Here is a 27,320-nt window from a genome sequence, read left to right as displayed (position 1 = left end):
GAAGCCTTTCTGACCTAGATCTTTGTGGACTTGCTCGCTTGTTCACATGTACGGCCGTGAGCTTGCGACCATCGATCTGGAAGTTTTTTTCCCTGCCAGAGCTTCTCCGCTAGTGCATTGCAGAGGAAGGAAACAGTCACCGGGATCTCATCAGCACTCGCTATCTCGGATCTATACGGAGCCTTCCACATGATCGATTTACTCTCTTGCACTGAGTCTACGATCAGTCCGATCTCTTCGAATTTCTTCTTCATCTTCTCCTCTTGGTTGACATACACCGAAGAGAGACCCAGGAGAGTCATGGAGATGAAGGAAGTCACCTGCTTCTTGGCTTCCTCCATCTGCTGCATAAACCGGATGATTTTCTGGATGCGTCACTCCATCCTTAAGCCCTACTTTCCTCCTCCACGTCCTCACTTGCTCCTTCATCTCACTCCCCCATCATACCGGGCTGCTTCACATCGAAATCGACCCTGGCTCCGAACACAAACCAAATGGGCAAGATCAGAAGTCTTGAGGGACAGGCTTGCTGACATTTCTATCACGGTTTTTGCGAATTACAGGCGGTGTCTTGATTGAAGAGAGCTCAGGGAACGATGGGCTAACATTCCATTTTGTGTTCTTCCGATTTATCTCAGATGGGGGGCGAGTTGGGCTTGATAGCGAGTAAGTGAGGACGATAGGGACGATAGGGACTAAAATCAATCTTGCTTTTGTCTGATATGTCTAGCTGAATAATGGGCCAAATCCGGAATGTGCTGTGTAAGAATCGACATCATCCCATATTCGACGCAAGTTCATCATGTTCCCAACAGTCGGTTGGTATTGGTCTTGTTTGTGGTTCAGTGCTCCACGGCTAAAGGATGGACCTCCTACGAAAAGGTTCGCGATGCTTTGAACGGGTTTCGCTAGTGTCTTACCTATCAAACATGAGCTGAAATTGAAATGTAGCATTTCTGAAAATGTGCCTAGCGGGTGCAGATATGTAATGTGATACGAAAATATGGCGTATTCTTCATGATATGCCACATGCAGAAGAATTATGCAAGACTGTTGGAATATTCCGTGATGTACTATTGATGAGCAGTAGCGTCCGGGACATCATCAGCATTCGCTATCTCGGATCTATATCTCTTTCAGTTCGCGATCGCTGGCTCGAGCATCATTCATGCCGTCCTCCATTTCCCCTTCTTTGCATCCCTGTGCAGCTGTATCAACCCTGACTTTTACTACGAGCATGTTTAGAGTACTAACTGTTTTGTTGTTCAATTTGCAGTCAGCAACCCAGTGTAGAAAAGTGACTGGCGTTAATTTCTCAAAGCAAATAGGTTGTACCATCTTTTGCAACAATACACTCTGATGTAAGTTGTACATGATATTATTAAACTTTGTTGGAATCAGAGGCTAATCCTAGTCATTCGCGTACCAAAATATGCATCTGCCAAGTCATTACAGACAAATTGCTCTCTTCAATGCGTAATACTCTCCTTCTCAAGCTATCCCTGCAACGCACTGTATCCTCCAACGAGGAGAGTAAGGATGACATGTCATGAAGTAAAGCTTCCGGAATCAAGAGAAGCTGTCCATGTCTGCAGGACTCTTGTCTTCAGAGAAAAGAGTTCGTCGGGTGGGCGATGACCTGTTGGAGGTCTTCACGTCAGGCTCAGGCTAGGATGGCGAGGTTCATAACCTTGGAAGGCATTTCGAGGCAGACAGAAGAGGAGTCGGCGTCTTGGGCAGCTTGTCTGGTACAACCCCCTGCAAGTCATCAGAACCAGCCCCTCCTGGTTCTCTCTTCCTCCTCCTCTCACAATGCGCTTAATGCTATCCTTGGGTGTTCGTGGGACGGTGGCAAGGGAGTCCAAGGAAGGGGATCGAAAGCTTTTTGAAGCTGCAGGAGATTGACTACCTGAGAGAGTGAAAACTTTCAGCTCCTCCTCTTTCAATCTTCTCACACAACCACTCAAAGATGCTTCAAGATCGCTGGGTCTACTTGAGGCAGTTCGTGATTTTGTCAAGTCCTTGAAAGATTTTTCATCGTTCTTCGAGTCCATCGTTTTCCCGTCAACAAAGTTGAGCACCTGCGAAGCATTCAATCGATCAACAACTACGGCTATCCCCGACCTCCATGGCTGTTTTGTACGCTCCTGTCTGTGCCACAGCTGCGGCTGAAACCAAATGTTCACAGACTGTGGCGTCGGCATTAACTCCTGAAAGAGCAACAAGTCAAATAAATTTGCGCTTTTGTTTATTCTCTACCTGTCGACTGCATCTGTTTGAGTAGGGAAATTCCCAAGGAGATGGTAGTCGGAGCTCTCGAGCACTCCATCTAGCAAACTATTAGACTCCACGCAACAGAGTTTGATTGTGCCTCCGCTGATGTCATCAAGGCATTGTACACTTCATTGTCGATGGGTATGCTTCTAATCAAAACGAATGAATGAAATGCTGAGTTGCAAGTATAGACCTTGACTGAAGAATGGTGACAATGTCCATGGCAGTAGCCACCCCTTCCAAAAGGTATCAAACTAATCAAGAATTTCCTGCATCATACCGGATATTCTAGCCCCCACCGCACAGAATTCAAGAACTCGTTTTGCAAAGTATTCCAACTGATTGTCTTCAACCTTCCACTTAGCAACCTGAGCAACCGGATGAAAGCAGGTCGGTGCAGATGCTCAGACCTTGACTCGTTTGAGAAGTTGAATGCATCTCGAGACTCCTTCGTTCGCCACCAATCCAGAGTTGCAACTCGTCTTTGTAAATATGTTAGAGAATTTTTCAAAAGTTTGGAGCAGCTATCATACAGATATCAACGAACAAATCGCCTGATCTGACGGCTTCAACCCCGCATCAGCCATTGTTTGAAAGACCTAAATCGACTTCACATCGCACATACCCCTGGGCAAAAGCTCCTTCAACCTCAATACCAAGTCGAAAAATTCCTTCTTGGGTCTCAGATCCCTCAAGGTCATCCAAGAACCCAACCGATTTCACGCCCGCGCACTCCTTCAAGATGGTCTCGATCGCCCTAGGAAGCCAGGTCAGCGTGGCGACAAGCCAACAGCTCGCATACAAAGAAACAGCGCGATGAAGTTGCTGAGGACTCAACGATTCCACAACCTTGACGCCTTCCAGCACAACCTCACTCGCAACACCTACTGAGCTTGATCTGGCCGCTGAGGAGGAGTTGTGTGGACGTTGATGACCAACTGGGAGAAAAGTTATCGAGATCAACGATTGCAAAAAGACATCAGAAACCTTTCTTTGACAAAACGTAGTACGGATCTTTTGTTCGCGTCTAGAGCATGGCCTATCACTGAATTGTGGGGCAGAAAAATTCTCACGTTCAACTCAAAAGAGTTTTCAGCAGCTGATGAGATCGCGCATAGAATTTCACTGCCTACGAAAGCAGCAACATCAGCACGGGAAGATCAAGTCTCGGCCAAAGCACCGCTTGAAATTTCTGAGGTCTGCAAAACATTTCTCTGCAAGATCTAAAGAAAGCAAGTGTAAAGGAAAAAACATTGCTATTCAAGTCTGTGGTGACCTTATAGCCATAGAAAAGGCATCCTTCACCTGTTCTATCTCAGGCATAGCACAAACATATCGTTTTAGCTTACCATTCGCGGAATGATAAGCGGCATCCATGACGTCAAGAACAGCTTTTGCATCTGTCATATGATCAGCACTCACAGCCTCGGCTGCTGGCAATGCACCATATTTGACGTCATGCAAGCGTAGGTACTGCATCACCGACAGCGCCTTGCTTAAGGATCCGCCTTTGCCCCCAGCATGAGCGCAAAGGCGGATGATTTCTGATTGAACACGAAGATTTGCCTTTGTCAAGAGATTCATCAATCGTACACTTGAGGTAAAGTGATGGCGAAATCTCACAGGATTACTGCTTGATTGCATGATGTCCAGGATGCCATTCAAGATCTGCAAATCGACTTACCGATAGATCTACTTTAACGTCATCGTCGACAGACCTTAAACACTCCACTCCCTCGCGCTGCTTCCGAACATCCATGCAAATACGCCTCGATAGATTCTGATTGTAACTGCAACAAGCTTGTGACAACCAAGAAAAGCATTTTGCTGCTCGTCAAACAATTTTATCGAGAAACATATAGTACCGTAATTTCTTCTTCGATCATCATGCGAATCAGTTTATCACCAAGGCTGATTGCCCCATGTTCATGTGCAATAACCTGAAAGTCAGAATGAAAATGTCGCAAGCTCTAAGGCAAACTTTCGCGACCTCAGCGCTGGACTTGACAACCATATCAAAAGGAAGCTGAGTCAGATCGATTCCTTCTTCAACCGCAGATTTGATGAGCTGCATGCCATCAGACAATGAGGTTTAGGTAGTTTGATGCTCACTTGCAAAGACTCCACCAGGCAACCCCCGCTGCAAGCAACGGCTTGTCCACATTCCATAAGGAGAAGGTTGCACATCACCGGATCAGGCTTGACGTTCTGAAACACGAACATGAGAGCCTGTGCTGATCTTCTCATCCCTCACCATCTCGATCATTAGTTCCAGCACTTCAAGGCCGCTACCCAGCACGTATCTCTGTGCTTCGTTTAGCGCAAAGAGTGCGGATGAGTAGGCCCAAGGGTCAGCGCAATGTTCCCTTCTTGCAGAGTCTAGCAGGTGAAGGATCTGCTCGTACACGCCTCCTCCAGCAGACAGCTCTGTGCAGGCTTCTAGCTGTAAAAGTCCGATCAGTCAAGGCCGCAGGAGGTGATGTCCACCAGAGCATTGCAAACAATCGCGTCCGGCGAGTGACCCATGTCGAGCATCGTCCGCATGCTACGGATTCCTTCTTGCAGAGGACCAGCGTTACCAGCGAAGACTTCGATGGCCTTGAAGAGAGGAGAGAAGTCGGTGTGGTCGAGAGGAATGGAATGGTTGTGCATGGCCGAGATAGTCTCAAGGGCAATGTCCAAAGCCTCACATCGAACAGAGTTGATGGCACAAGATGCCACCAGAGATGAGAGATGCTGCAGAGTTTTCTTTTTCTTCAACATCAATTGCTGTTCATGATCTGTGTGCTTGGCGTGTCCTGGAGAGAAATTCAACAAGGGATGCAAGGGCAGTTGGTTACCTGTTATAGAGCCGATGCAGGCGTTGATAACAGCGCGATAGGCAGACTTGCTTAGCTTGACGCCACAAGACTTCATGACATTGAGAGTCTCGAAGGCCTGACGCAGCGACTCTGTTACCACAGCGTCGGACGTGCAGACGTCCAGCAAAGAGTCGAAGGCTCGCTCGACGCTCAAACGAGTTGAGTTACTCAGGCTCCGCACGCTTTTGGTCTGCGACTTGAGCTTGTCCAGGGAGATTCTCGTCACCGAGTGTCTCGGTGGGGTTTCTAGCAGACCTCCAAGGGGAGCATACCTGCGACTTTCCCTCGACAACTTAGACACGCCCGAGGGGAACGAAGGCGACAGGAGGCAAAAGAGGACGGAAGACAAGAGAGCAGCCCGCATGTGCAGCATATCCTACAGGCTGGAATCGATGTCTTTCATCGTCAAGGTTGTTGTGCAGTCCCCTCCCCTCTCTTCGCCATCGCACACTTTCTGTGTGCCCACTGTAACTAGCAGGGGCCCGGCGCTGCCCGGGGCCATACTATACTGAGACACTAGGCTGAGACAAAGCTTTCACTAAAGAAATCATTCACCACAACTAGGCTTTAAACCACGGCGTACCGTATCTCAAGTCCCAACCGTTGAACTCAGTCAAGAGTCAAGTTAAGCTTGACGAACAAAGTTTCACGTCGAACCACAGCGGCCTTCCGATCATGAGTCATGAAGAGTCTTCGACTCAGCGCAAAGTTGCCCGCCGTTGTCATGATGGTGAACTGAACCATCACTCGGAATCGTTGAAGTTGTTCAGTGCCTATGACCAGTACCCCCTTCTACCCAGACTTGCTTCAACTTGAGTTCTATCTTGATCCCGAGTTCCGAATCCAAACAGCGTTCTTCGCGATGATCACAGCCTTGGCTTCACGCCTTGTACTCGTCCATGAACTCTTTCATCGAAATCTTCCCGTCCATGTCAACGTCTGCTTGCGACAAAAGCTGCAGAAAAAAAAATCCATCAACGAGGCTCACACTCACAGTGTCACTTGACCTCCTCTACATCCAACCCGCTCTTTTCAAGCTCCTCCTGCAAAAGCAAGTTCGTTAAGACATTTGTGCAACAAGGCAGGCTAGGAGGAACCTTGGTGAGGAAACCATCGTTGTCCAGGTCAAGCAACTTGAATTTCTGCCTCTTTTCGTAGATGCTTGCTCCCACCCCAGTGCCCAGGAGCCCGATCACGACAGACTGCTTGCTTGTCAAAGATGATACGAGGAGGGAGGAGCAGGAGAAATGAGGACAAAAGAGAAGAAACGGGCCAAGCCGGAAGGAACAAGAAAAGATGCTCATGCTACCAGGGAAGCTTGCTCTGGAAGCTCAAACCCGAAATACTCGCCAACCTTGACAAGCAAAGTGAGCATACTTCATGGCATGCAAGAGCAACACACCAACTTTAGACCCACAAAGCCCAGCACAGCTCCAACTGCAGTCTCAAGATACTTCAAGTCCTTGGCCTGCAAAAGCTTGAGTGCAACTAACGGTCATTCAGTGCATATCTCACTAGCTGCGCCAGTACTTGATACAATGCCCTCAAACTGAAGGAGACATGGCTGAGTAGGCAGCCTCAGGAAAGAAACTTCTCGGATCACCTCATGATTGCAAAGATATTGGAAGTCAACACTATAAGAGGATCTTCGGTGACTCCAAAGACAGCAGGTATCGAGTCGACCGCAAACATCACATCGCTACGATCGAAGTCAATGCATGAATCGCATAACCGCAGCATAAACTCAAATACTATTGCTGCTGCTGCTGCTGCTGAAATACCTGAATTCGACACAGAGAAGAACCAGGAACAATGGGGTCGCTTTCTTCACACCTTTCATCACCCGTCAAGAGCGCAAGACGAAAAATCTGGTTACCATCAACAAGCGTGAAAAATCTATCGCCGTCATATTCCGGGGTAGATTGGACAAGTTTGCTCGCAAACTGAATTCCATGATCTCATCTCACGCCTTCCCGATGTCCGAAATGGCTTACCTTCACGATCGAGTTCTCGCTGATATCTGCTTCATCTCCTTCCTCTTCTTTTCCTGTTGCATCTCTTCACTACTTTGGCGATACTTCAATTTCCGCACTTCTCTCATCGATCTCTCTCTCTCTCTCTCTCTCTCTCTCTCTCTCTCTCTCTCTCTCTCTGTCAGTCTCTCTCGCTCTCATTCGCTCTCGCTCTCTGTCTCTCTGTCTCTCTGTCTCTCTCTCTCTCTCATTCGCTCTCGCTCTCTCGTAGAGTCTTTCCTCGTTGCTTCCTGTCCATCGCTTGGGGCTTACCGGTGAGCATCTTGAAGGAAGAATACATCAGAAGTCCAGCAAACACCAAGAGAACTCCACGAAACTGCTGGATTGCAACTAGACCTGTGGAAGGAGGGCGGGAACGAACAAGTCAAGCAGAGACAGCAACAAGGGGGGAAACCTGCTGAGATGAATCCAGCCCTCATCACGATAGCGCCCTGTTTGAAACTCAGATACATCAAATCCTGACCTGTGTCGTTACCCATATTCCATAGGATAAAACTTTTTTTTGTTGTGATTGAGGAACTTTGAAATACTGTGGAAGCAATGAGTCAAAGAAACATGAAAACGCACTACTCTTTTACCTCGAAGAGAAGGAGAAATACAAACAAGTTATCGACAGACAAAGATTCCTCTACAAAGGAAGATCACACAAGAAAAGTAAATCAGAGATTTGTGTACCCAAAAGATACCCAGTGAAGTATTCAAGTGCCTTGTCTCCACCAAGAAAATTCCAGATACCAATCTGACAGGGAAATGAGCGATTGCAAGCATATGGTGAGAATTTTGCTACCCCGAACGCGGAAGCAAGAGAAACGGCGATGGCAGTGTCTCTCAATGCAGTCTAACAATCTTGTCATGTTAAATAAAATCGCCTACTACCTTGCCTTGTACGCTGCCGATGACTTGCCACTCCCGGAATTCGCTGCACCAGACGTAATCATGAATATAACGGCATCAAATGGGAACAGAGATCATATCATCACAGAAATGAATACGATACACGTTCAAAAACATGCAATATGGAAGGATGTCGCTCTAGACCTTTTGTCTTGTCCACTTGCATCCTCAAAGCACTCATGGCACGGCAACGATGCTTCGAGAGCGATGGCGATGCTGTACAAGTGCGAGCAGAGGATGCCAGGAAAGATGACGATTTCAGTTCCATGGCTGCTCAAAAAACACTCAGACCGAATCAAAGGCAAACTTGAGACTTCACCTGGCCGAATCAGTTTCATCGAAGGAGTGAGGAAGCATGCTGAGGGCGCGACAAGGTTTAGAACAAGTGCCAGGCGAACTATTCCTGGCATCTTCAAGTCTGTATCATCATGTCATATGAGAGTCTCACGCCTCTCAACCATCAAAGCGATAGATGATAATCACAATAACATTGTTGTGTTTTCCTACACCACAATATATGCTCACGCTTGTATGTGTGTACTTCTACTTCAAGTATGGTCACTCCTAATTCTGCTCTACAAACTTGCATTGAACCTGGTGCTCTGCAAGACCTTAATCCCCATCAGAATCTAGTTGATCTTCGACCTCCTTACACGCACGACTTCTTAGCTGAACGTTCAGGTACGCATGTTCCATTGTATCCCTCCAGAGGCCCTGGAGCCTTTTCAAGTAATCCCTCACCGCTCTCATCACACAAGTTTCGGAATAGATGCACCCACAACATCCTTGCTCTTCAAGTCTGTTTCAACAGACGATCTGATCCTCTCACGCTCGTTCTTCTCTGCCCTCTCCCCCTCCCTTCCCTCCTCCCTCACGGTCTCATGGTCCTGCTTCCTTCACGTCAACTTCCTGCAGGAACAGCCAGCATCATAAACTTTAGTCACCTCATGTTTTTTTTCAAAATTACTAATAATATATATTTAGAAAATAATAAACGTGATTTATTTGGCTTTGTCGGTACTGTAAAAAATTTCTTTTATAGAGATTTTGTTTCGTTCTCATTATTTTTCACGATACCTTGACATAAGCAGAGGCCAGGGTCCTGGGCTTCTTTACTCAAAGTTAAGTTAAAAATCAGTACGAGGACACTTATAAACATAGGGTAGGTAAGAGGTAGGGTAGGGTATTTGTGTGGGTAGGGTAGGCTACAAACATGAAAGGGTTGCCTGTCCCCACCCCCTCCCTCAAAATCTCCTAGGGGGGTTTCCAGGATCTGTTGCATTTAGGGCTGATAGATAAATTGGGGGTGGGGTGGTCTGGGCGGGCTTGACATCCGGGAAACCCAAAGTTGACTGGAGGAACATGGAAGGAAACGGGGAGGGTAGAGCGACGGAGGGGTACTTTAAGTAGCGGGGGATAGGGGCCTCACGAGACTCAACTTATCCCAGTCCTATCATCCCTATGACGCGCAGCATACCGTACGTCACTAGCCGCACCGCACGTACCTGTGGCAGGTACGGTCATGACTCATCAGTCGGATGCCGCGGTGGCACTGCACGGCTCCGCGGCTCGGACTGACCAGCCGCACTGCGGCAGTTGAAGTGCGGCCAGTGACTCGCGCGCCGGCCCGGGGCCCCCAGCGGTGGCCGGGCGGCCCGGCCGCCCGGCCGCCCGCCCGGCCCATCTCCGGCGGAGCGCTCGGCGAACTTCCGCCGGGGATCCGAATTGAACAGATGATGAGTCCGATCGGACCGTCGGACTCCCACCGTCACTCACTGGGCGACCGTACTTATCACTCTCACCTGGCAGCGCGGCACTGGGCATGCGGCTGGCCACCACCGGGTGCCGCGGCCCCGGGTCCGATCAGTGCCGGGCCGGGCGGCCGGGCGCGGCGCGCCACGGTGGCAGCGCCAGGCGTGACTCGGCTGACCGTGTGACTCGCGGCGAGCCGGGGGCCCGCCGGGGATCGGATTCAGCTGGCAATGGCATTGATTGTTAACGAGGTCCGGGTCCTCCGAGGCTCGGAGCGCCGCACTGGCCAGTCAAGCCAGTGAGCCGTTGGAAGGTATCCGTGACTGTAAGTTTGGGGGCCCACCGACCGCGGCACCGTCCGTCAGCGGCACAAGTTGACGGTACCGTACTGAAGGCAACTTGGCTTGCCGGCCGCGTGACAGGCCGAGCGCCGGGCCTGGTGACGTACGAGTCACACCGTGGCACTGACGGCCCCGACTTTGAAATTTGTTCCTTCCACGGAACTGCAGGGTCAACTGATTCTATGCGCACTACGGCAGCGCCAAGGCAAAGGAGATAAGGAGCCACGATCGCGACCCCAAGGAGCACAACGAGCAAGAATAGCAGAAGTTGCTGAAATACGTTGGTGAACTTTTCAAGGATGTTGAAAGGAGACATCGATGCAGGGAGGGAGGGAGGGAGGGAGGGAGGGAGGGAGGGAAGGGACTATCATCTCACGAGATTACTCTTCAAGATTCTCACTGAGTCAGGTAGCAGAAAAAGAAGAATGACTAAAGCAAATTATGATCAGGTAGTGAGTAGGATATGTGGGAAAGCATTGCAAAGTGCGGATTGGTTGTGTCTTTCCAACATTTTTTGTTCATGGATTGACCTTGATTCATTGCAGGATCCTTGATCTTGAACTAGTGAGCATCATGGAATATCGTTCGCGTCATTGTACCGGAGAGAATATGGATCCCAACCAAGAGGAGCCCGTGTCCCATGGCGGGTGTCCGACTGCCATGAATCTCGACGATGCAAGAATGAATGCTTACAGGCCTTGCAAACGATCCTACGCTCCTTGGGACACGTTCTTTCAGGAGGGCAACGCTACGAGAGAGGTTCTTGTCAAGAAGGGGCTGCGAGAGCTGGGGATGAAGAGTCTGCATGATGTGTGTGAGGAGATTCAATGTGGGATAGACGGATGTAGGTATGTGAGCTCGTCCATTGAGGAGTACGAGCGGCATTACGCTCACTCGCATGTTAACACCTGCTCCATCTGCAAGGCAAACTTTCGCACCTGCCGATTGTTGGGGCTGCATGTCCAGGAGACTCACGACAGCTTCTTTCGGGCGATGGCGAAGCGGGAGAACATGTACGAATGCCTGGTGGAAGGATGCGGCAAGAAGTTCAAGGGCGAGCTGCAGCGTCACTGGCACCTGGTCAATGTGCACAAGTATCCCAGAAGCTTGCGATTCAACGTGCAGGGAGCGAAGAAGAGAAAGGAAGGAAAGAAGAAACCTCAGGCCCACGAGAACATGGAGAGCGAGGACGCGCAAGGAGGAGAGCATGATGAGGAGATGGAGGATCTATGCTCTCATGTGCAGCGGATCAGCATTCCCTCTAGCATCTCCTTTGGTGCAAAACGTGAAGTAGCGTTCGAGAAAAGAAGATTCAATGACCGTCAAAAGAAGAAGGACAAGGAGAAGCGTAAGAAAGAAAGGAACCTGTCTGTCATGAATGAATGACAGAAGCTGCTCAAGACCAAATGATATCAAAGTTTACTTTCTCACTCAAGTGGAAGGCAAACACAGGAGCAACTTAGATATGAAGATGATATTGATTCGACATGTTCATGCACGTTTTCTGCCTGGAACTGCATGCTAGTTAAAGCTTGGCTGTCTTTCTTCCTTTCCCCCTCCCTGCCCGCCCATCATGGTCCGATGCTGTCTTCGCCATCTTTCATGGCCTCGCCTACTTCCAACTCTTCAAGTCTCCACCCTTGGCTTCAGCTTCCTCCTCCGCCCCCCCCTCCACCCCCGCTTCCACCTCCTCCCCTCCTCCCTCCCTTTCGGCCGCCTGGACAATAGAGTCGGGGCGCAACGCGAGGAAACCAGGATACGCGGGGGACCGGGGTCGGTGCGAGGGAGAGGCAGAGGTGGAGGGAGGGAGGATGCGAGATGGCGGGAGCGACACGTGTGACGAGAGAGGATGAGGGTAGGAAGACTCTCAGAATGAGAGGGAGGGAGGAAGCAAGAACAGCAAGCATGTCCCCACAGTCAGAGCAGAAACACAGGGGATCAACCGCAACAACGGCTTCCTCTGGAAACTTGGGAGGAAGAGATAGAAGAAGATCGTCAAAGAAAGCCATGAATCCGCTGGTGAAGGATTGTGCATAGCTCTCTTCTTGCGCTGACAAAGTGCCAGTGCGTTCCCCTCCTCCTCCTCCTACACTACTTGGTGATCCCCGAGAGCATCGATCTTGGACTCGAGCCCTATCACCGTGCGGTAGCGCGTCCTGGTCCTTGCTGGATCCCATGCTTCGTCTCGCTGAGGGGCGGAGGAAGACGCGGACATCAGGTGGGATGCGGCCGACCGCCTGCTCGCATCCTGACTGAGCTTGTCAGGACCGTGAGAAGAAAAGCGAAGAGAGACAAGAATCGTCCTCGTCCTCGTCCTCGTCCTCGTCCTCGTCCTCCTCTGATTCATCTGAAGAATATGATCCAAAGAAGACAAGCCAGCAATATCGCCAGCGTGGATGGGAAGCAGCGAGCAAACGGCTGGAGGTCACGAGCAAGTAGAAGCGATGAGGAGGAGGAAGAGGAGAAACTGACGGGACGCTACACAGAAAGAAGCGAAGTGATGAGATCAAAGCTGAAGATGTAGAGCAAGAGCAGGCGGAGGCAAACGCGCCTACCAAGAAGAAGAAGAAGAAAAGACAGCATGGCGCAGATCATTGTAAACTCAAGTAGAGCAGGAAGGTGTCTGACAGCCTTCAGGGATGGAGGAAGCAGAGGACGGAGATGCGACTGCTCAGTACGAGCTTGCTGTGTGTGTGCCCTTGCCGCTCCTCGGGAGGGATAACGACTACAACAGCTGTGCTTCTCTACTGGGAAAGGATGCCAACAGAATGAAAATCGATCTTCCTTCTGGTCGGTCTCCTATTGATTCGCAACTTTCTCTCATGTCTCTCTGACTGGCTCTCTGTTGCTTCCCCCCCCACCCCCTCCTCCTCTTCCTCCTTCCTCCTCCTCCTCCTCCTCCTCCTCCTCCTCCTCCTCCTCCTCCTCTTCCTCCTTCTTTCTCGCCCTCCCATACTTACTCTTCATTTGCTTTTTTTCTCTTCCGCCTTCCTTTCTGTCCCCGACCCTTTCAGGTTCGAGAAGGCGGCAAAACAAGGACATGTCAAAGCTTCTGTGAGTGAGGGAGATGCATGAAAGAAACAAAAGACAAAGATGGGAAGGAGCAGGAGCAGGAGCAGGAGCAGGAGCAGGAGCAGGAGCAGGAGCAGCAGCAGGAGCAGGAGCAGGAGCAGGAGCAGGAGCAGGAGCAGGAGCAGGAGCAGGAGCAGGAGCAGGAGCAGGAGCAGGAGTAAAAACGTTTGGTTGTGCAGAGGAGGAGAGCTGATGGGAATAAGAGAGCGGGAAGATAGATGATTTTGCTTCTGCAGTATGAATTTGGTCTCCGACTGTTCTCAGGCATCGGCGTGAAGAAGATAGACAAGGTGTGCATGCGAGAAGGGGAGGAGGAGAATTTATCTACATCAGGTCAAGGCCAGCGAGCTCTTCAAACACGCCGCGGAGGAGGGAGATGGTGAGGAAGGAAGGAGGGAGGGAGGGAGAGGATGGAAGATGAGAGACAAGGAGAGGAAGCGAAGGGATGGGATGCGACAGGGTCACTACTTGACTTTGACTGCATACAGTCGACGCATCTCTTGCTTATGGATGGTGTCTATTTAACGGCCTTGGATGTCCGCGGGTGCTCTGCTTCCAAAGCCCCCCTCCCCCCTCCCCTTCCTACTCCTCCTCCTCCTCCTCGCTGCCGCTTCTCAAGTTGCTTTTTCTTATGCTCTGTACCATTCTGCATCCTCCCTCCCTCCCTCCCTCCCTCCCTCCCTTCCTCCCTCCCATTTTTCTTTAGTATCCTCACACTTCTTGCTTGTTAGAACAAGGTGGAAGCGATCCGCGCCTACACGTTTGCTGCGAGCAGAGGCTCTGCAAAAGCCAATGTGATGAAACTGAAGCGAGAGGAGGAGGCTGACGCTTTTTTGCTTCTTACAGCGAAACCTTGCTATCATGTACGAGTCAGGCGATGGAGTACCTCAGGTCCTCCGTTCCTTCCTCTTCATTCTTCCTCCTAATTTCTGATCTACGCGACAGGATAACTCCAAGGCGATCCACTTCTTGAGAGAGGTTACTTCATTCCCCTCCTCACTTCTCCCCTCGACTGTTTTCCTCTTCTTCCATATCTCATTCTCATTCTCTTCCCTAAACCCTTCTCCTTCCTCCTCCTCCTCCTCCTCCTCCTCCTCCTCCTCCTCCTCCTCCTCCTCCTCCTCCTCGTCCTCGTCCTTTGACCATTTGAGTCTGCCTCCCTTCCTGTCGCCGACATTCTTTGTGTCCCCTCCTCTCTCTCTCTTTCTCTCTCATTCTTCTCGCAGGCCGTCAAGTTGGGAGATCGTCCGGCCCACACGATCCTAGGCCTCAAGTACTTCAAGGCCCAAGGAGTCGAGCGAGACCCCCAGGTCCCTCCCCCCCTCCCCTCCTCTCCTCCCCTCCACTTTCTCTCTGTCTTCTCCAGCTGATCCAGAGCTCGCCAGGCAGGACTTGAGCTGCTCCTGGAGGCATCGCGGATGGTGAGGGGGGGGGGGAGGGGGCTCAAGAGAGCGTGACATGTGCCGGAGGGGGATGCAGAGGCTCAGTTCAAGCTGGGAATTTTGTACTCCAACGCCTCCTACGGCCTGCCATCAGACCCTAAGAAGTCACTTGACTTCTTCCGCAAGGCGCAAACTTGATGAGCATCAAAACCTCATCTGACTAGGCCAGCAGGCTGCCAGCAAGGATCATCCCTTGGCTCAGTACAACCTTGCGATCTGCTGGCTCGACGGGCTCGGAAGTTTGACCAAGGCAAAGAGAGTGGGAGGGCGAGCAGCAGCAGCAGCAGCAGCAGCAGCAGCAGCAGCAGCAGCAGCAGCAGAAACAGCAGCAGCAGCAGCAGCAGCAGCAGCAGCAGCAAAGACAGTAGAATGATCTTTAAGTTTGACTGTGACAGCAGGATGAGGCGAAGGGGGTGTCCTGGCTCCGCAAGGCAGCAGACAACGGATGCGATCTAGTACTTGCTTCCCCTCCTCTTCTTTCGCTCCCTGACGCGCGTGTAGGCCATGGAGTCACTCGGCGAACTGTACGAGACAGGACGAGCAGTTGCCTGCAACAAGACAGCAGCTGAGGTGCTGTTTCCCTTCCTCTGAGCATCTTTCAGTGTCCTCGCAGGAATGGTACGAACGGGCCAGGCGAGCGAGCGAGGCTGAAGCGCGTTGAGGGGAGGAGAGAGGGGGAAGGGGAAGAGGAGAGGAAGATGGGAGAGGAGAGGGGCTGGAGTGATAGCAGGAGGCACCTCTTTATGATTCAACACTAGACTACAACAGCATCGACTATCGTACAGTATTTCTCGTTTGCTCATGGCGCTGACTCGCCGTGACCCAACGAGTCTTGATGGAGAGATCAACTGCTCAGGTCCAACAAAATCACGAGAGCTCGTGAGACAAGGAATGCACAGCTCACCTCTTGCTCGCCTTCGTGGTCCACTTGAAGATCAGCTCCTGCACATACGTCAACGTTGTCCTCCTTTCGCTCATCTTTCATTTTACCTCGAGTCGTTTGCGATCGACGGGTTTGCTGATGTAATCATCCATCCCCGCAGCGAGGCATTTCTCTCGGTCCCCCTGCTCCCCGTCAAAAGTCCCGCATCTCCTGCCGCCTTCTTCACCTTCATGGCGTTCGCCGTCACCGCAATGATGGGCGTCTTCTGGTTGGGCCCTTCCTTCTGTCGGATCTTGGAAGACGCCTGAAGCAAAACGAGCCTCATCCTCCCTCCCCACTCCCCCCTTCTCTTCCTTTCAACCCCCCTCCCCACTTCTCTTCCTTTCCCTCCCCCGCTCCCATCTCGAGTCCAACCGTATCACCATCACCACAAGTCAACTCGTACCTGCCAGCCGTCCATGATGGGCATGTTGCAATCCATGAGGATCACGTCATACTTGCGGGAGCCTGTGATATTGACGGCCTCCAGCCCGTTCTCAACAGCCTCCATCGTGTGTCCCTGCTTGATCAGCATCGCCTCCAGCAGCCTCCGGTTGGCCCAGTGGTCCTCAACTATCAGGATGTTTGCCTGCCATCTCCCGTCAGCCTCACCTGCCGCTCCTCCACATGCAGTCTTACCCCCTTCGCCTTGCCGTTGGCGACCTGGTTGACCTGAGCCAGCTCGAGGTTCTCATTCTCCTTCTGCTCTGGGGAAGTCACGTACTCCTCCATCAAGGAGACGATGGAAGCTTTGTCGAAGGGTTTGCGGATGATGTTGGTGAAGCCTCTCGACACAAACCTGAAGGAAACAAGAATGTTCAGATATGCAAACCATCAAGACTTGCGCAATACGTGCTCTCGTCGCTCTCAGAGGTAATGGCGAAGATGGGAAACTTTGATTTACGGCCTGAGTCCAGCAGCTGTCTGGTCTCTTGAAGCAAACCGAAGATTTCGTAATCCGCGTTAGACTCCATAAAGATGCAATCAATCCCGCCAATGTCCAGCAGCTTCATATAGTTCTCGGCTGACTCGACACATTCGCTCTTGAACTGCACATTACTGAGGATCTTCTTCAGCACAATCCTGTTAGCTCTATCTTTGCTGAGGATGAGAACCTTGGGGTCATTGCAAGGGCATGGGCTAGAAAAGGGTTTTGAGGGATTCAAGACCTCTGGAGCGCCTCCCCCAATGTCTTTCGTCCACTGTCGGATCTTAGCCGTTAAGGCTTCGCGCTTGACAGGTTTGGAGATGACGTCGGTCATGCCTGACTCGAAGCACTTGGTCTCATCATCCTTTGATGTGGCTCCAGTGACACCGATGATCACAACTCTCCTCTTGTCTGGAAACTTGCTCTCTTCCTTGCGGATGTCAACCGTTGCCTCCCAGCCTGTCTTGTTCGGCATGAACCCGTCCATCAGGACGACATCGTATGGAACCCTCAACACGGCTTTGACTGCTTGATCGCCGTCTTCTGCCACTTCGACATCAAAGCCTTCCTTCTGCAGCATCGCCTTCAAGACAGCACGTTGCCCATAGTCGTCATCGACAACCAGCACTCGCACTTGACGGTGCAAACCATTCTCTGAAGATTTTCCACACATTGCAGCATCAATAGAAGCGGAACGCCGTTGACGCATGATTCCTTGCATGGCCTCTGTGATTGATGACCTTTCCAGCGGCATGTTCAAACACACGTCAACACCGTCAGGCACCTCCTCGTTAGTGTTTGATTCTTTGCCGGAAAGTACTCCAACAACGAACAATTTCTGCAAGACAGTAAGGAGGAATTGCGAAGACATGAGAAACAAAGACCTTTGATATCGAGCAATTGTTTTCGATCTCGCGAATACGCCGCAAGGTTTCCAAGACTGGCTGGAGCTGGCAAACCCATAACAGTGAGCGTCTCAAGGTAAATTGCTGCTTCGTTTTCACCTTGTCGTTGCCTTTTGACAATTCTAGAAAGACGACGTCATGGTTCCACCCTTCCTTGGTTTGTTTGATGGAGCCAGAGAACTCTTCAGCTTTAGTAACGACTGTACATTTGTACCTGCGGCAGGCTCAGCATGAACACGGCAACCTTCCTGAACGTACATCTCTCTGGTTAGAATGGCTTTTGCGACCATCCTCTGGGAATCATTTGAGATCGCGATCAACAACTCTGCAAAGGATGTAAGTGGAGAATGCGGCAAAACAAGCAGAGGTTACTGAGCTCCGAAGGCTCTTCCGGGATGGTATCCATCTCACGCTGGCTGAGGCTTTTCGACGACATACCAAACTCCTCTTGTGAGCCCTCTTGAGATAGAACCTCGCAGAGCGTGGAGAGCCGGACAGGGCGACTGACGACTGAGCAGTTGGCAATCTTGCGGCAGTCCGAGGCTTGACTCAACTGCGTAAGGGGGCAGAGCAAGATGGTACGCACTGAAGAGTAATCTTGAGCCACGCGATTAAGGAAATTCCTTGACGAGTTCAAGTCATCCCCGTTCTTGACAATGTCAGGCGATGTCGCAAGGCTTAGTCCTTCGTCGTTCGACGCAGCAGGACAAATAATGACCACTTGGAACTGCTGGAGGTTGTTGGGCAGCTTGGCAGTGCTTTCAACGGCCGACACATTCACACCCAGGGCCTCCAACAATCGGAGAACAGAATTACGTAGAGTCTCATTCTTGGCAATAAGCAACGCGTTCATCACATGGCCTGAGGTGATGCAGTATGCCGGACGCTCATCCGGTCGACGTTGGAACATTGCGGTGAACCAAAAGAGAGATCCGACACCAGGAGTGCTGTGCACGCCCATGGAGCCATTCATGAGTTCAGCAAACTCTTTCGAGATTGCAAGTCCCAGCCCAGTTCCACCAAACTCGCGAGTTGTCGAAGAGTCGACTTGCGAAAAACGTCCAAACAATTTCTTCTGTCCTTTTTCTGAGATTCCGATGCCAGAATCATAGACTTTGAACCTGAAGGTAACGTGCGAATTGGTCACTTCTTCGGTTTCCACCAACACATAGACTTGACCATTCTTTGTGAATTTGATCGCATTAGAAAGCAGATTGAGCAATATCTGTCTCAGACGATCTGGATCTCCATTGACCGACGTTGAGTTGTCTGGGTCCAGAAACGAACAAATCTCAAGGCCTTTCTTCAAAGCTCTCGAAGCCACAGAGTCAACCGTATCCTCAAGCACTTGTCGCAAATCAAAGTTCATATTTGAGAGCTCCAGCTGCCCAGCTTCAATCTTTGTAAGATCCAGAATTTCATTGATAAGGAATAACAACGCTTCTGACGACGTCATGATCTGCTCTGTAAATTTTCGAGCTTCAGCAGAGAGTTTTGTATCCAAGATCAATTGGCACATGCCCATAATAACGTTCAAAGGCGTTCGCATCTCATGAGACATGTTCGCCAGGAATTGAGATTTTGCTTCATTGGCTGCCTGAGCTTGAGTGAACAAAGTCTCCTGGTTCATCAGCCTACGCATCTCGGTAATATCCTGCCCGACCCCGATCACTCCGATAATCTTTCCTGTCACGTCACGTCTCGAGGTCGCGTTCAGCAGCACCTCAACTCGTTGCTTATCCTTGGTGAAGAGAGGAAACTCGAAGTTCGCCGCCTCGCGACCCTGTAGAGCATTGTCTAGTACCGCTTTCACCGACGCCCGATACTCGTCCGTGATGTACACATCGACAAGGCTCTGCCCCATCACCTCCTCCCTCGAGAAGCCCGTGATCTCCGCCGCCTTGTTGTTCCACTCGTTCACAAGCCCGTTCGCGTCGATGCCGAAGATGGGAGCGTTCGCCGTGTCGATGAAAGTCTGCAGCTCCTGCGCCACTCGGGTCTTTTCAATCTCAACCTGCTTCCTCTCGGTGATGTCCTGCCCGACCCCAATGACTCCAATGACCCGCCCGCTCACGTCCCTTCGTGTCGTGGCGTTGAGCAGCACCTCCACTCTTCTTTTATCCTTCGTGTACAGGGGGAACTCGAAGTTCGCCGCCTCTTTTCCCTTGAGTGCATTGTCAAACACCTCTTTGACAGAAATCTGATACTCCTCAGTAATAAAGTCCTGAACCAAGTCTCGCCCAACAACTTCATCACTCGAGAAGCCCGTAATATCAGCTGCCTTGTTGTTCCATTCATTTACCCGTCCAAGAGCATCTATACCGAAGATGGGGGCGTTCGCCGTGTCGATGAAAGTCTGCAGCTCCTGCGCCACTCGGGTCTTTTCTTGCTCTGCTTGCTTCCTCTCGGTGATGTCCTGCCCGACCCCGATCACTCCAACAACGTTTCCATTGACGTCCCTTCGTGTCGTGGCGTTGAGCAGCACCTCCACCCTCCTCTCGTCCTTCGTGTACAGGGGGAACTCGAAGTTCGCCGCCTCGCGACCCTGTAGAGCGTTTTCTAGTACTTCAGTAACTGACGCCCGATACTCGTCCGTAATATACTCGTCAACCAGGCTCTGCCCCATCACCTCCTCCCTCGAGAAGCCAGTGATCTCCGCCGCCTTGTTGTTCCACTCGTTCACAAGCCCGTTCGCGTCGATGCCGAAGATGGGAGCGTTCGCCGTGTCGATGAAAGTCTGCAGCTCCTGCGCCACTCGGGTCATCTCTTCCTCCGCCCATTTCCTTTCGGTGATGTCCTGCCCGACCCCGATCACTCCAATCACACATCCACTGACGTCCCTTCGTGTCGTGGCGTTGAGCAGCACCTCCACCCTCCTTTCGTCCTTCGTGTACAGGGGGAACTCGAAGTTCGCCGCCTCGCGACCCTGTAGAGCGTTGTCTAGTACCGCTTTCACCGACGCCCGATACTCGTCTGTAATATACTCGTCAACCAGGCTCTGCCCCATCACCTCCTCCCTCGAGAAGCCAGTGATCTCCGCCGCCTTGTTGTTCCACTCGTTCACAAGCCCGTTCGCGTCGATACCGAAGATGGGGGCGTTCGCCGTGTCGATGAAAGTCTGCAGCTCCTGCGCCACTCGAGTCATCTCTTCCTCCGCCCATTTCCTTTCGGTGATGTCCTGCCCGACCCCGATCACTCCGACAACCCGCCCGCTCACGTCCCTTCGTGTCGTGGCGTTGAGCAGCACCTCCACCCTCCTCTCGTCCTTCGTGTACAGGGGGAACTCGAAGTTCGCCGCCTCGCGACCCTGTAGAGCGTTGTCTAGTACCGCTTTCACCGACGCCCGATACTCGTCCGTGATGTACACATCGACAAGGCTCTGCCCCATCACCTCCTCCCTCGAGAAGCCAGTGATCTCCGCCGCCTTGTTGTTCCACTCGTTCACAAGCCCGTTCGCGTCAATGCCGAAGATGGGGGCGTTCGCCGTGTCGATGAAAGTCTGCAGCTCCTGCGCCACTCGGGTCTTTTCAATCTCAACCTGCTTCCTCTCGGTGATGTCCTGCCCGACCCCGATCACTCCGACAACCCGCCCGCTCACGTCCCTTCGTGTCGTGGCGTTGAGCAGCACCTCCACCCTCCTCTCGTCCTTCGTGTACAGGGGGAACTCGAAGTTCGCCGCCTCGCGACCCTGTAGAGCGTTGTCTAGTACTTCAGTAACTGACGCCCGATACTCGTCCGTGATGTACTCGTCAACAAGGCTCTTTCCCATCACCTCCTCCCTCGAGAAGCCCGTGATCTCCGCCGCCTTGTTGTTCCACTCGTTCACAAGCCCGTTCGCGTCGATACCGAAGATGGGGGCGTTCGCCGTGTCAATGAAGGACTGTAATTCTTGAGCAACACGTATCTTTTCTTGTTCTGCTACGGTACGGTCCGTGACGTCTTGGGCTACACCGATCACACCAATAATAGCTCCATTAATATCTTTACGTGCAGTCACGTTCAAAAGCAAGTTGAGTTTGCGATTTTTTTGCGTATAGAAAGGAAACTCGAAATTTACCGTTTCCTTTCCTCTCAAGGCGTCATCGAGGACAGCTTGCAAACTGCTATGGTAGGCAACATCAATCAAATCTTCCACAAAGTTGCACCCTAGAACGTCATCACGAGAAAATCCAGTGATTTGAGCTGCCTTGTTATTCCATTCGTTCAAGTATCCCTCTACATCAATACCAAAGATCGGAGCATTCGCAGTGTCAATGAAGGATTGTAGCTCCTGAACAACTCGAGATTTCTCTTGCTCCACCTTCTTCCTCTCAGTGATATCTTGACCAACCGCGATGACTCCAATAACATTTCCACTAACGTCACGGTGGGGAGTGCAATTGAGCAACAAGTCTAAAAAATTTCCTTCTTTGCCCTGCAAAGGACACTCAAAATTTCCACTGACGATGCCATGGAGAGCATTCGTAAACACGATCTTCACGCTGGCTCTTGATGATTGTTTGACATATCCATCAAATAGTGGCTTACCAAGGACCTCATTTGTATCAAATCCTGTCAGCTCAGCGGCTTTGTCATTCCAATGACTGATGTCACCGTTTGAATCTATTCCAATGATCGGCGCTGTTGCTGTCTGGATGAAAGCTTCCCACTGTTTCGCAACCATTTCCTTTTCTTCTACAAGACGTTTCGCATCTTCAGTAGCCTTTTCCATCTGGTCTTGAAGTCTTTTTCGAGCTGTGATGTCTTGGGCAATGCCAAGGACTTCCACAATTTCGCCATGTTCACCCGTCCTGGGAGAGAAATTGATAAGCAAATCGATGTTCTCTCCATTGCCGGTCAATGTTGAGAATTCAAAGTCACGAGTTTCCTTACCCTCCCATGCTTCCTTGCACAGTTTGGTCAGCTGAATAAACAAGTGAGTGCGAGTGAAACACAACAGCAAATGGTTTTACATGCTCTTTGCTCACGGGGTCAAGTGGAAATGCTTCCAGGATGGGCTCACCAATAACTTGATATTTCTTGACTTTCATAATCTCCTCAGCTTTTGCATTAAACTGTACGATTGACAATTCTGCATTGAATCCGCAGATGGGAATATTTGCTGTGTTTATAAATTTTTGTAATGCATCCTCAGAGTCATGGTGAGAGCACATGTGGGAAGAGATGTTCTGCAGCTTCAAGCTGAGAATGTCCACTTGCTTCTGCAGAGCCTCTTTCTCTTCTGAGACCTGTTTCAGCCTATCTTCGTCTTGATCCAAGATGCCTTTGAGAAATGGAAACATTGCTTAATTCGTTTTCTCTGGCGTTTAGAATTTTACCATACCGACAACAATTACCTGAGAATCACTTGCACAATTCATCTGGCCGACCTTGTACCTACAAATAGTTAGCTACACAAGATTGTGAAACATCGCTGTCTTTCTATATGAAAATTGTTGGCTGTATGGCTATCTAAGGACGAACCCCTATTAGGTTAATGCAACGATCAGTGAGATCGTGTTCCAATCTTTATCAGCACTACTTGTAATGATGCAATTCATGTCAACCATCGCACTTGGAAAACATCAGATTGTCTAACTCATTCTCGTGCATATTCTCATGTTAAATTTAAAAGGCGAATGCATGCTAGGAGACGGACTAGAGCAGTCATAGTTTCGATGTGAAAGTGACCATAAACCTTCATCATGCCAACCTGCTACATTGTTCGAGAAGCACTCATGCATGCAAGGTGAGATGCTTCTACCGCCCATGACTCTCCTCTTTCCTGCCAAGCCCACGCCATTACCCTCTCTGCGCTCCTCATGCACAGCTACGCCATGCTCCCTCACATCTCCACCCAACTACCCGTGCTCTCAAGGTCAAATACGACCCTACCAGGAATGTTGTACCCCGTGTACCACCACCCAATTTGACACCACAGGTTTATCACGAGGGACCCCCTCCCTGGCGACCAGAAAGCACCTCCCTGCATGGTACTAGGCATTACCCCACCCCCCGATTATTCACACGATTTAAACGCAATCTCGAGATTAGTTGGTGACAGTACCCCCACACTTCCGGGTCCATCCTACTCCCTACCCCCACCTCAGACACAAATCTATAACCTCACCCTTCGATTGCCTCAAAGTTTCTTTTCTATGACCCCACCTATGGAGGGATTCTCGACGTATCCAATTGGAACCCCACCCCCTTGTAACTCAGATTCCCCTCTACCTCTTTTCCAAACGATCCATTTTACTTCACTACAATAGACCGCGTGACGTCGAGATATAGGGTAGGGGTGGGTGGTGGAAGATTCCGTGAATATTAAGGACCTGGTCATTTCAGAAGAGAACTTGGGATCTCAGTTGAAGGGGTTCAACGGGTTGGGTATAGAATATTTGGGGGTGGTAACCGGGCACAGTGATGACAGCGACCTTGTGACTAGAGTACAGATAAGTGAAATCTCAGGATCAATCTCAAGTCGAGAGAAGTTGAGATTCGATCAGATTGCAGGGGTCGCAACGATTTGCTACTTTTACATTAGTTATTGATGATTTGTACCAGGAGGGGGCCAGTACAGATAGTTTTAGCTGTGGTAGTGATTAAAAACAATCTTTTTATTTTCAAGTTCAGCAAAACTCACTTTGAAAACTGGCATGGGTCGGTCCTCTCCTGATTGTCCTCGTACTGATTTTTAACTTAACTTTGAGTAAAGGGGTCGGTCCGTCTCGGACGGTCGGCCCGGGGGTACGACAGTGTGCACGGACTCGGACTCCGCCGGGCCGGGCGGCCCGGGGCGGCGCCCGGCCCGCCGGGATCAGGCCCCTCAGGGCCCGGACAGCAGTCGGCAGGATTGGGTTTGGTTCTCGCTGTCTTTCTCTTCTCGCCGTTTGGCCTGCACGGTGCGACAGTGTCCTGAGGGTCGGGCCTCCTCGACTCTCTCCTGATCAAGTTGTCCTTGTACTGATTTTTGAAGTAACTTAACTTTGAGTAAAGGGACTCAGTATCACCCGCCCCCGGCGGGGCACTTTGCGACGGCCGCGGCCCGGGTCACCGTTGCCAGTCAGGCTCCTCGGAAACTTGAAACTCACCGAACGGTCACTGGGGGGTGAAACGGTGACTGCAGTGCGGCCAGTCAACTTGCCAGTCACGGTCACAGGATCAGCCTGTAAGTGACTGAGTTACAAGCCGCCTTTGCCGACTGACTGAGAACTTCGGAACTACCCGGCGTAGTACCGTACGGGGTAATGCCACCGTCCGATCGGACCGCAACCGTTGAACCCGCCGGGTAAGGCTCCCGCGGCTGAGTGTCCGTGCGGCCACTCACTGGCCCGTGACGGACGGTCACTGATGCCACGGTGTCACTGCCGCACAAACGTTCAAGCCTGTTTGGAACTGCCCGGCCGCTCAGGCTCGGAACTTCCGAACCATCCGGTGCCAACATCCGATCATGTTGATCGCGGGGCGCCCGGCGGCGCCCGGCCGTGGGGGCGGCACCGTTGCGGCCGCGGCGCCGGCCCCCGGGCTGTCCGATCGGAGCTCCGCGGCCCGGGCCCGGCCGGCGGCCGTGTGAGGCTGAGGCCGGGCCACACACTGCCTGGGCCAGCCCCGCGCCCCCGCGGCCCGGGCGGCGCACCGGGCCGCGCCGCACCGCAGTTGAACTTCTGAACTTCGTCGGAACCGTTCGGCGGTCACGGTAGCCACGTTGTACGGTCACGAGGCCCGGGCCGATCCGGGCAGGCCCGGCCGGGCCGCCCGGCCGCGGCAGCCTGGCCGGCGCCGGTCACTGCACGGGGGACTCGGGGATGAGGCCGGCAGCTGGAGGGGCAAGAAAAGCGCGCGAAACTGCTCTGATGCAAGAACCGGGGGAAGGAGTAGAGGAGAAGCGAAGCAGAGGAGAGAACGGGTGAGAGATGCAAGCACGAGCTGGGAGCAGAGAGTAGAAGGAAGTTGATCGGACGTAGATGGTTGTCTCCTGCCTTGCTGTAGAACATCAGAGAGGCTCCCGTGCAGGCAACGAACAGACATGCGTCATGACGACTTGACGTGACGTGCTTTGCACAGAGAATGGATCAACCGGAGAAGCCAGACAACTCCTTGCTGGAGAAGGCGGCGGGGCTGCTGCAGCAGAAGAAGTGTTCTGAGGTAGTTGGTTTGCGACAAACGTTAGGCTATGACAGCCTCGGCAGGCTGTCGATATTCTCAGCTCCTTGCTGCAAGACTTTGTTGCTTACTATGGCGACCTTGCGCTGGAATGCGCTCCTGTTTACCTGAAGGTTTGAAGGATGCAGAGACGACTGTGGAGAAATCTGAAGTCGCTCCTCCAGTATGGCACAGCTCTCCTGAGAGAAGTCGAAGACAAGGAAGAGAACGCGGGAGGACAAGACGTCTTCGGCGCGTCTGTTCCGAAAGAAGTCTGTACGGGTGCGGCGAAACAAGACGGCGAAGGAAATTCCCTGCAGGAGGGAGCAGAAGGAGACGGTGAGGAGGAGGAGGAGGGAGAGGACGAAGCAAAGGGCGAGGAAGAAGGCGACGCTCCCGAGACTTCTAAGGGAGAGGAAGGAGCTCAAGAGCCGCTAGAAGATCCTCTGCAACTCGCTTGGGAGGTAGGACTTGTATGCTGACCTTGAGATGGTGCATGCTGACATTGACATGTCAAGGTGCTCGATTGTGCACGCACCATATTTGAAAAGCATGATGGCGACAAGCTTCTGCTGGCTGACACGTGACTCCTGCCTCGTGCTGCTGCTCGCTGTGTTGATGGATGCCATGCTGCAGGTATAGCTTTCTCGGCGATGTGAACCTCCGCAACGAGCAATTCGAGCTCGCGTTCTCCGATTTCCAACGATGCCTGGACATCCGCAAAGAGGTTCCCGTCCTCTTCGTCGTCCTCTTCGTCGTCCTCTTCCTCATCCTCATCCTCTTCCTCTTCCTCGTCGTCTTCCTTGTTGTCGTCCTCGTCATACTTGTCCTTGTCCTAGCTGTATGCTTTTTGCTACCCTGATACCCTCCACAGGTCTGCTTGTCTGACGACCGGCTCTTTGTGGAGATCTACTACAACCTTGGCATGTGCCTGATGATTCAATCCACTAACAACAGACCCCAAGCGATGGAGTTCTATCGCAAAGCCATCGACATCTGCGAGCTCCGGATCAAGAATATGAAGACGATGTCGGAAGGGGGCAGCCTGGAGGGCAGCAGCGTTTCATCCATGACCCGGTCGAAGCTCGAGAGCGAGATCAACGAGCTGGAGGCCATTGCCGAGGATCTCCGTCAGACCGTCGAGTCGGAGGAGCTTCAGGTGGAGCCGGCAGCAGCATCCGGGCAAGGGAGCTCCAAGGACATGTTTGGAGGAGACGCGCTGAAGGAGTTGAGCGGGCAGAAGGAGGAGCAGGACGCGAAGGGCTTCGCTAAAGTTGAGAGCTGTGAGCCCGTCAAAGTCCTCGGAGTCTTCGGCAAGAAGCGAGCAGCGAGTCAGTCGGAGGAGCAGGGGCCCAGCAAGAAGGCTGCTCTCTCCCCCATCGAGGATCAGCCCAAGCAGCCCATCACGGTGGAAGGAGACGCGTCAGCTGCTCCGACACCAGCCCGCGCGCACTGAAGGGCAGCATGCCCCGACAGACATGAAGAGGAAGGGACAGCATCACCCTCCCTCCTCTCCTCCCTTGTGTATAAACTTATGCAAAGTTGATGAAGTGTAATGGGAATCCTTCTCCTCCTCCTCATGATCATCCTACTCGGCGAGGAGCCCTCTTCCTCGTTGTCCTTCCTCCCCCTCTCCTCCTCCTCCTCCTCCTCCTCCTCCTCCAGGATCCTAGTCTTCAGTTTCTGCTGCTTCCTCCTCCTGCAAAGATGGTCAGACAAGAAGAAAGACTGCAACGGGGAAAGAGGCAGGAAGCAGGAGAGGGGCACGAGAG

General features: G+C 51.8%; 6 protein-coding genes across 6 annotated transcripts; 3 read left to right on the top strand and 3 right to left on the bottom strand.

The window, feature by feature from the left end:
- Positions 1-1,569: 1,569 nt before the first annotated feature.
- On the bottom strand, positions 1,570-5,508 carry GUITHDRAFT_119688 (hypothetical protein; the record flags this gene model as incomplete). Its single annotated transcript, XM_005821057.1, has 25 exons — positions 1,570-1,639; positions 1,691-1,758; positions 1,812-1,909; positions 1,961-2,081; positions 2,125-2,210; positions 2,260-2,329; positions 2,574-2,642; positions 2,685-2,756; positions 2,808-2,873; positions 2,923-3,031; positions 3,077-3,212; positions 3,262-3,301; positions 3,348-3,403; positions 3,455-3,497; positions 3,551-3,579; positions 3,624-3,674; positions 3,720-3,840; positions 3,898-3,942; positions 3,993-4,064; positions 4,140-4,214; positions 4,265-4,342; positions 4,387-4,482; positions 4,529-4,717; positions 4,762-5,072; positions 5,115-5,508. The coding sequence occupies 25 exons, from the start codon at positions 5,506-5,508 to the stop codon at positions 1,570-1,572; spliced, it is 2,565 nt and encodes an 854-aa protein (XP_005821114.1).
- Positions 5,509-6,133: 625 nt separating this feature from the next.
- Positions 6,134-7,901, bottom strand: GUITHDRAFT_80801 (hypothetical protein; the record flags this gene model as incomplete). Its single annotated transcript, XM_005821056.1, has 13 exons — positions 6,134-6,337; positions 6,445-6,489; positions 6,538-6,603; positions 6,651-6,684; positions 6,739-6,834; positions 6,917-6,968; positions 7,012-7,078; positions 7,130-7,191; positions 7,421-7,504; positions 7,563-7,599; positions 7,644-7,697; positions 7,747-7,796; positions 7,844-7,901. Coding segments are annotated over 13 exons (909 nt in total), but the record flags the coding sequence as incomplete, so codon positions are not given.
- A 2,983-nt stretch (positions 7,902-10,884) lies between these two features.
- On the top strand, positions 10,885-11,274 carry GUITHDRAFT_45000 (hypothetical protein; the record flags this gene model as incomplete). Its single annotated transcript, XM_005821055.1, has 1 exon — positions 10,885-11,274. A coding segment is annotated over one exon (390 nt), but the record flags the coding sequence as incomplete, so codon positions are not given.
- Positions 11,275-12,162: 888 nt separating this feature from the next.
- GUITHDRAFT_119685 (hypothetical protein) lies at positions 12,163-15,260 on the top strand (the record flags this gene model as incomplete). Its single annotated transcript, XM_005821054.1, has 17 exons — positions 12,163-12,174; positions 12,221-12,301; positions 12,421-12,590; positions 12,642-12,751; positions 12,793-12,949; positions 13,170-13,209; positions 13,464-13,517; positions 13,561-13,606; positions 13,716-13,771; positions 13,959-14,021; positions 14,074-14,118; positions 14,173-14,205; positions 14,454-14,537; positions 14,613-14,648; positions 14,842-15,033; positions 15,068-15,124; positions 15,171-15,260. 17 exons carry the CDS (start codon positions 12,163-12,165, stop codon positions 15,258-15,260), a joined length of 1,326 nt encoding a protein of 441 aa, XP_005821111.1.
- A 134-nt stretch (positions 15,261-15,394) lies between these two features.
- On the bottom strand, positions 15,395-22,282 carry GUITHDRAFT_98158 (hypothetical protein). The gene is made up of 8 exons (XM_005821053.1): positions 22,108-22,282; positions 18,233-22,044; positions 17,389-17,430; positions 15,992-16,180; positions 15,779-15,856; positions 15,660-15,734; positions 15,574-15,611; positions 15,395-15,517 (listed from the first exon to the last, which is right to left on the bottom strand). The coding sequence occupies exons 1-8, from the start codon at positions 22,133-22,135 to the stop codon at positions 15,514-15,516; spliced, it is 4,266 nt and encodes a 1,421-aa protein (XP_005821110.1). The 5' UTR covers positions 22,136-22,282; the 3' UTR covers positions 15,395-15,513.
- Positions 22,283-25,370: 3,088 nt separating this feature from the next.
- GUITHDRAFT_119683 (hypothetical protein) lies at positions 25,371-27,004 on the top strand (the record flags this gene model as incomplete). Its single annotated transcript, XM_005821052.1, has 7 exons — positions 25,371-25,373; positions 25,471-25,551; positions 25,596-25,682; positions 25,734-26,012; positions 26,067-26,131; positions 26,185-26,275; positions 26,423-27,004. 7 exons carry the CDS (start codon positions 25,371-25,373, stop codon positions 27,002-27,004), a joined length of 1,188 nt encoding a protein of 395 aa, XP_005821109.1.
- Between the last annotated feature and the right edge of the window lie 316 nt (positions 27,005-27,320).

The sequence above is a fragment of the Guillardia theta genome, assembly GCF_000315625.1.
Source record: "Guillardia theta CCMP2712 unplaced genomic scaffold GUITHscaffold_154, whole genome shotgun sequence".
In the NCBI taxonomy this organism is placed as follows: Eukaryota; class Cryptophyceae; order Pyrenomonadales; family Geminigeraceae; genus Guillardia; species Guillardia theta.
This window is presented reverse-complemented; position numbering and strand designations above follow the sequence as displayed.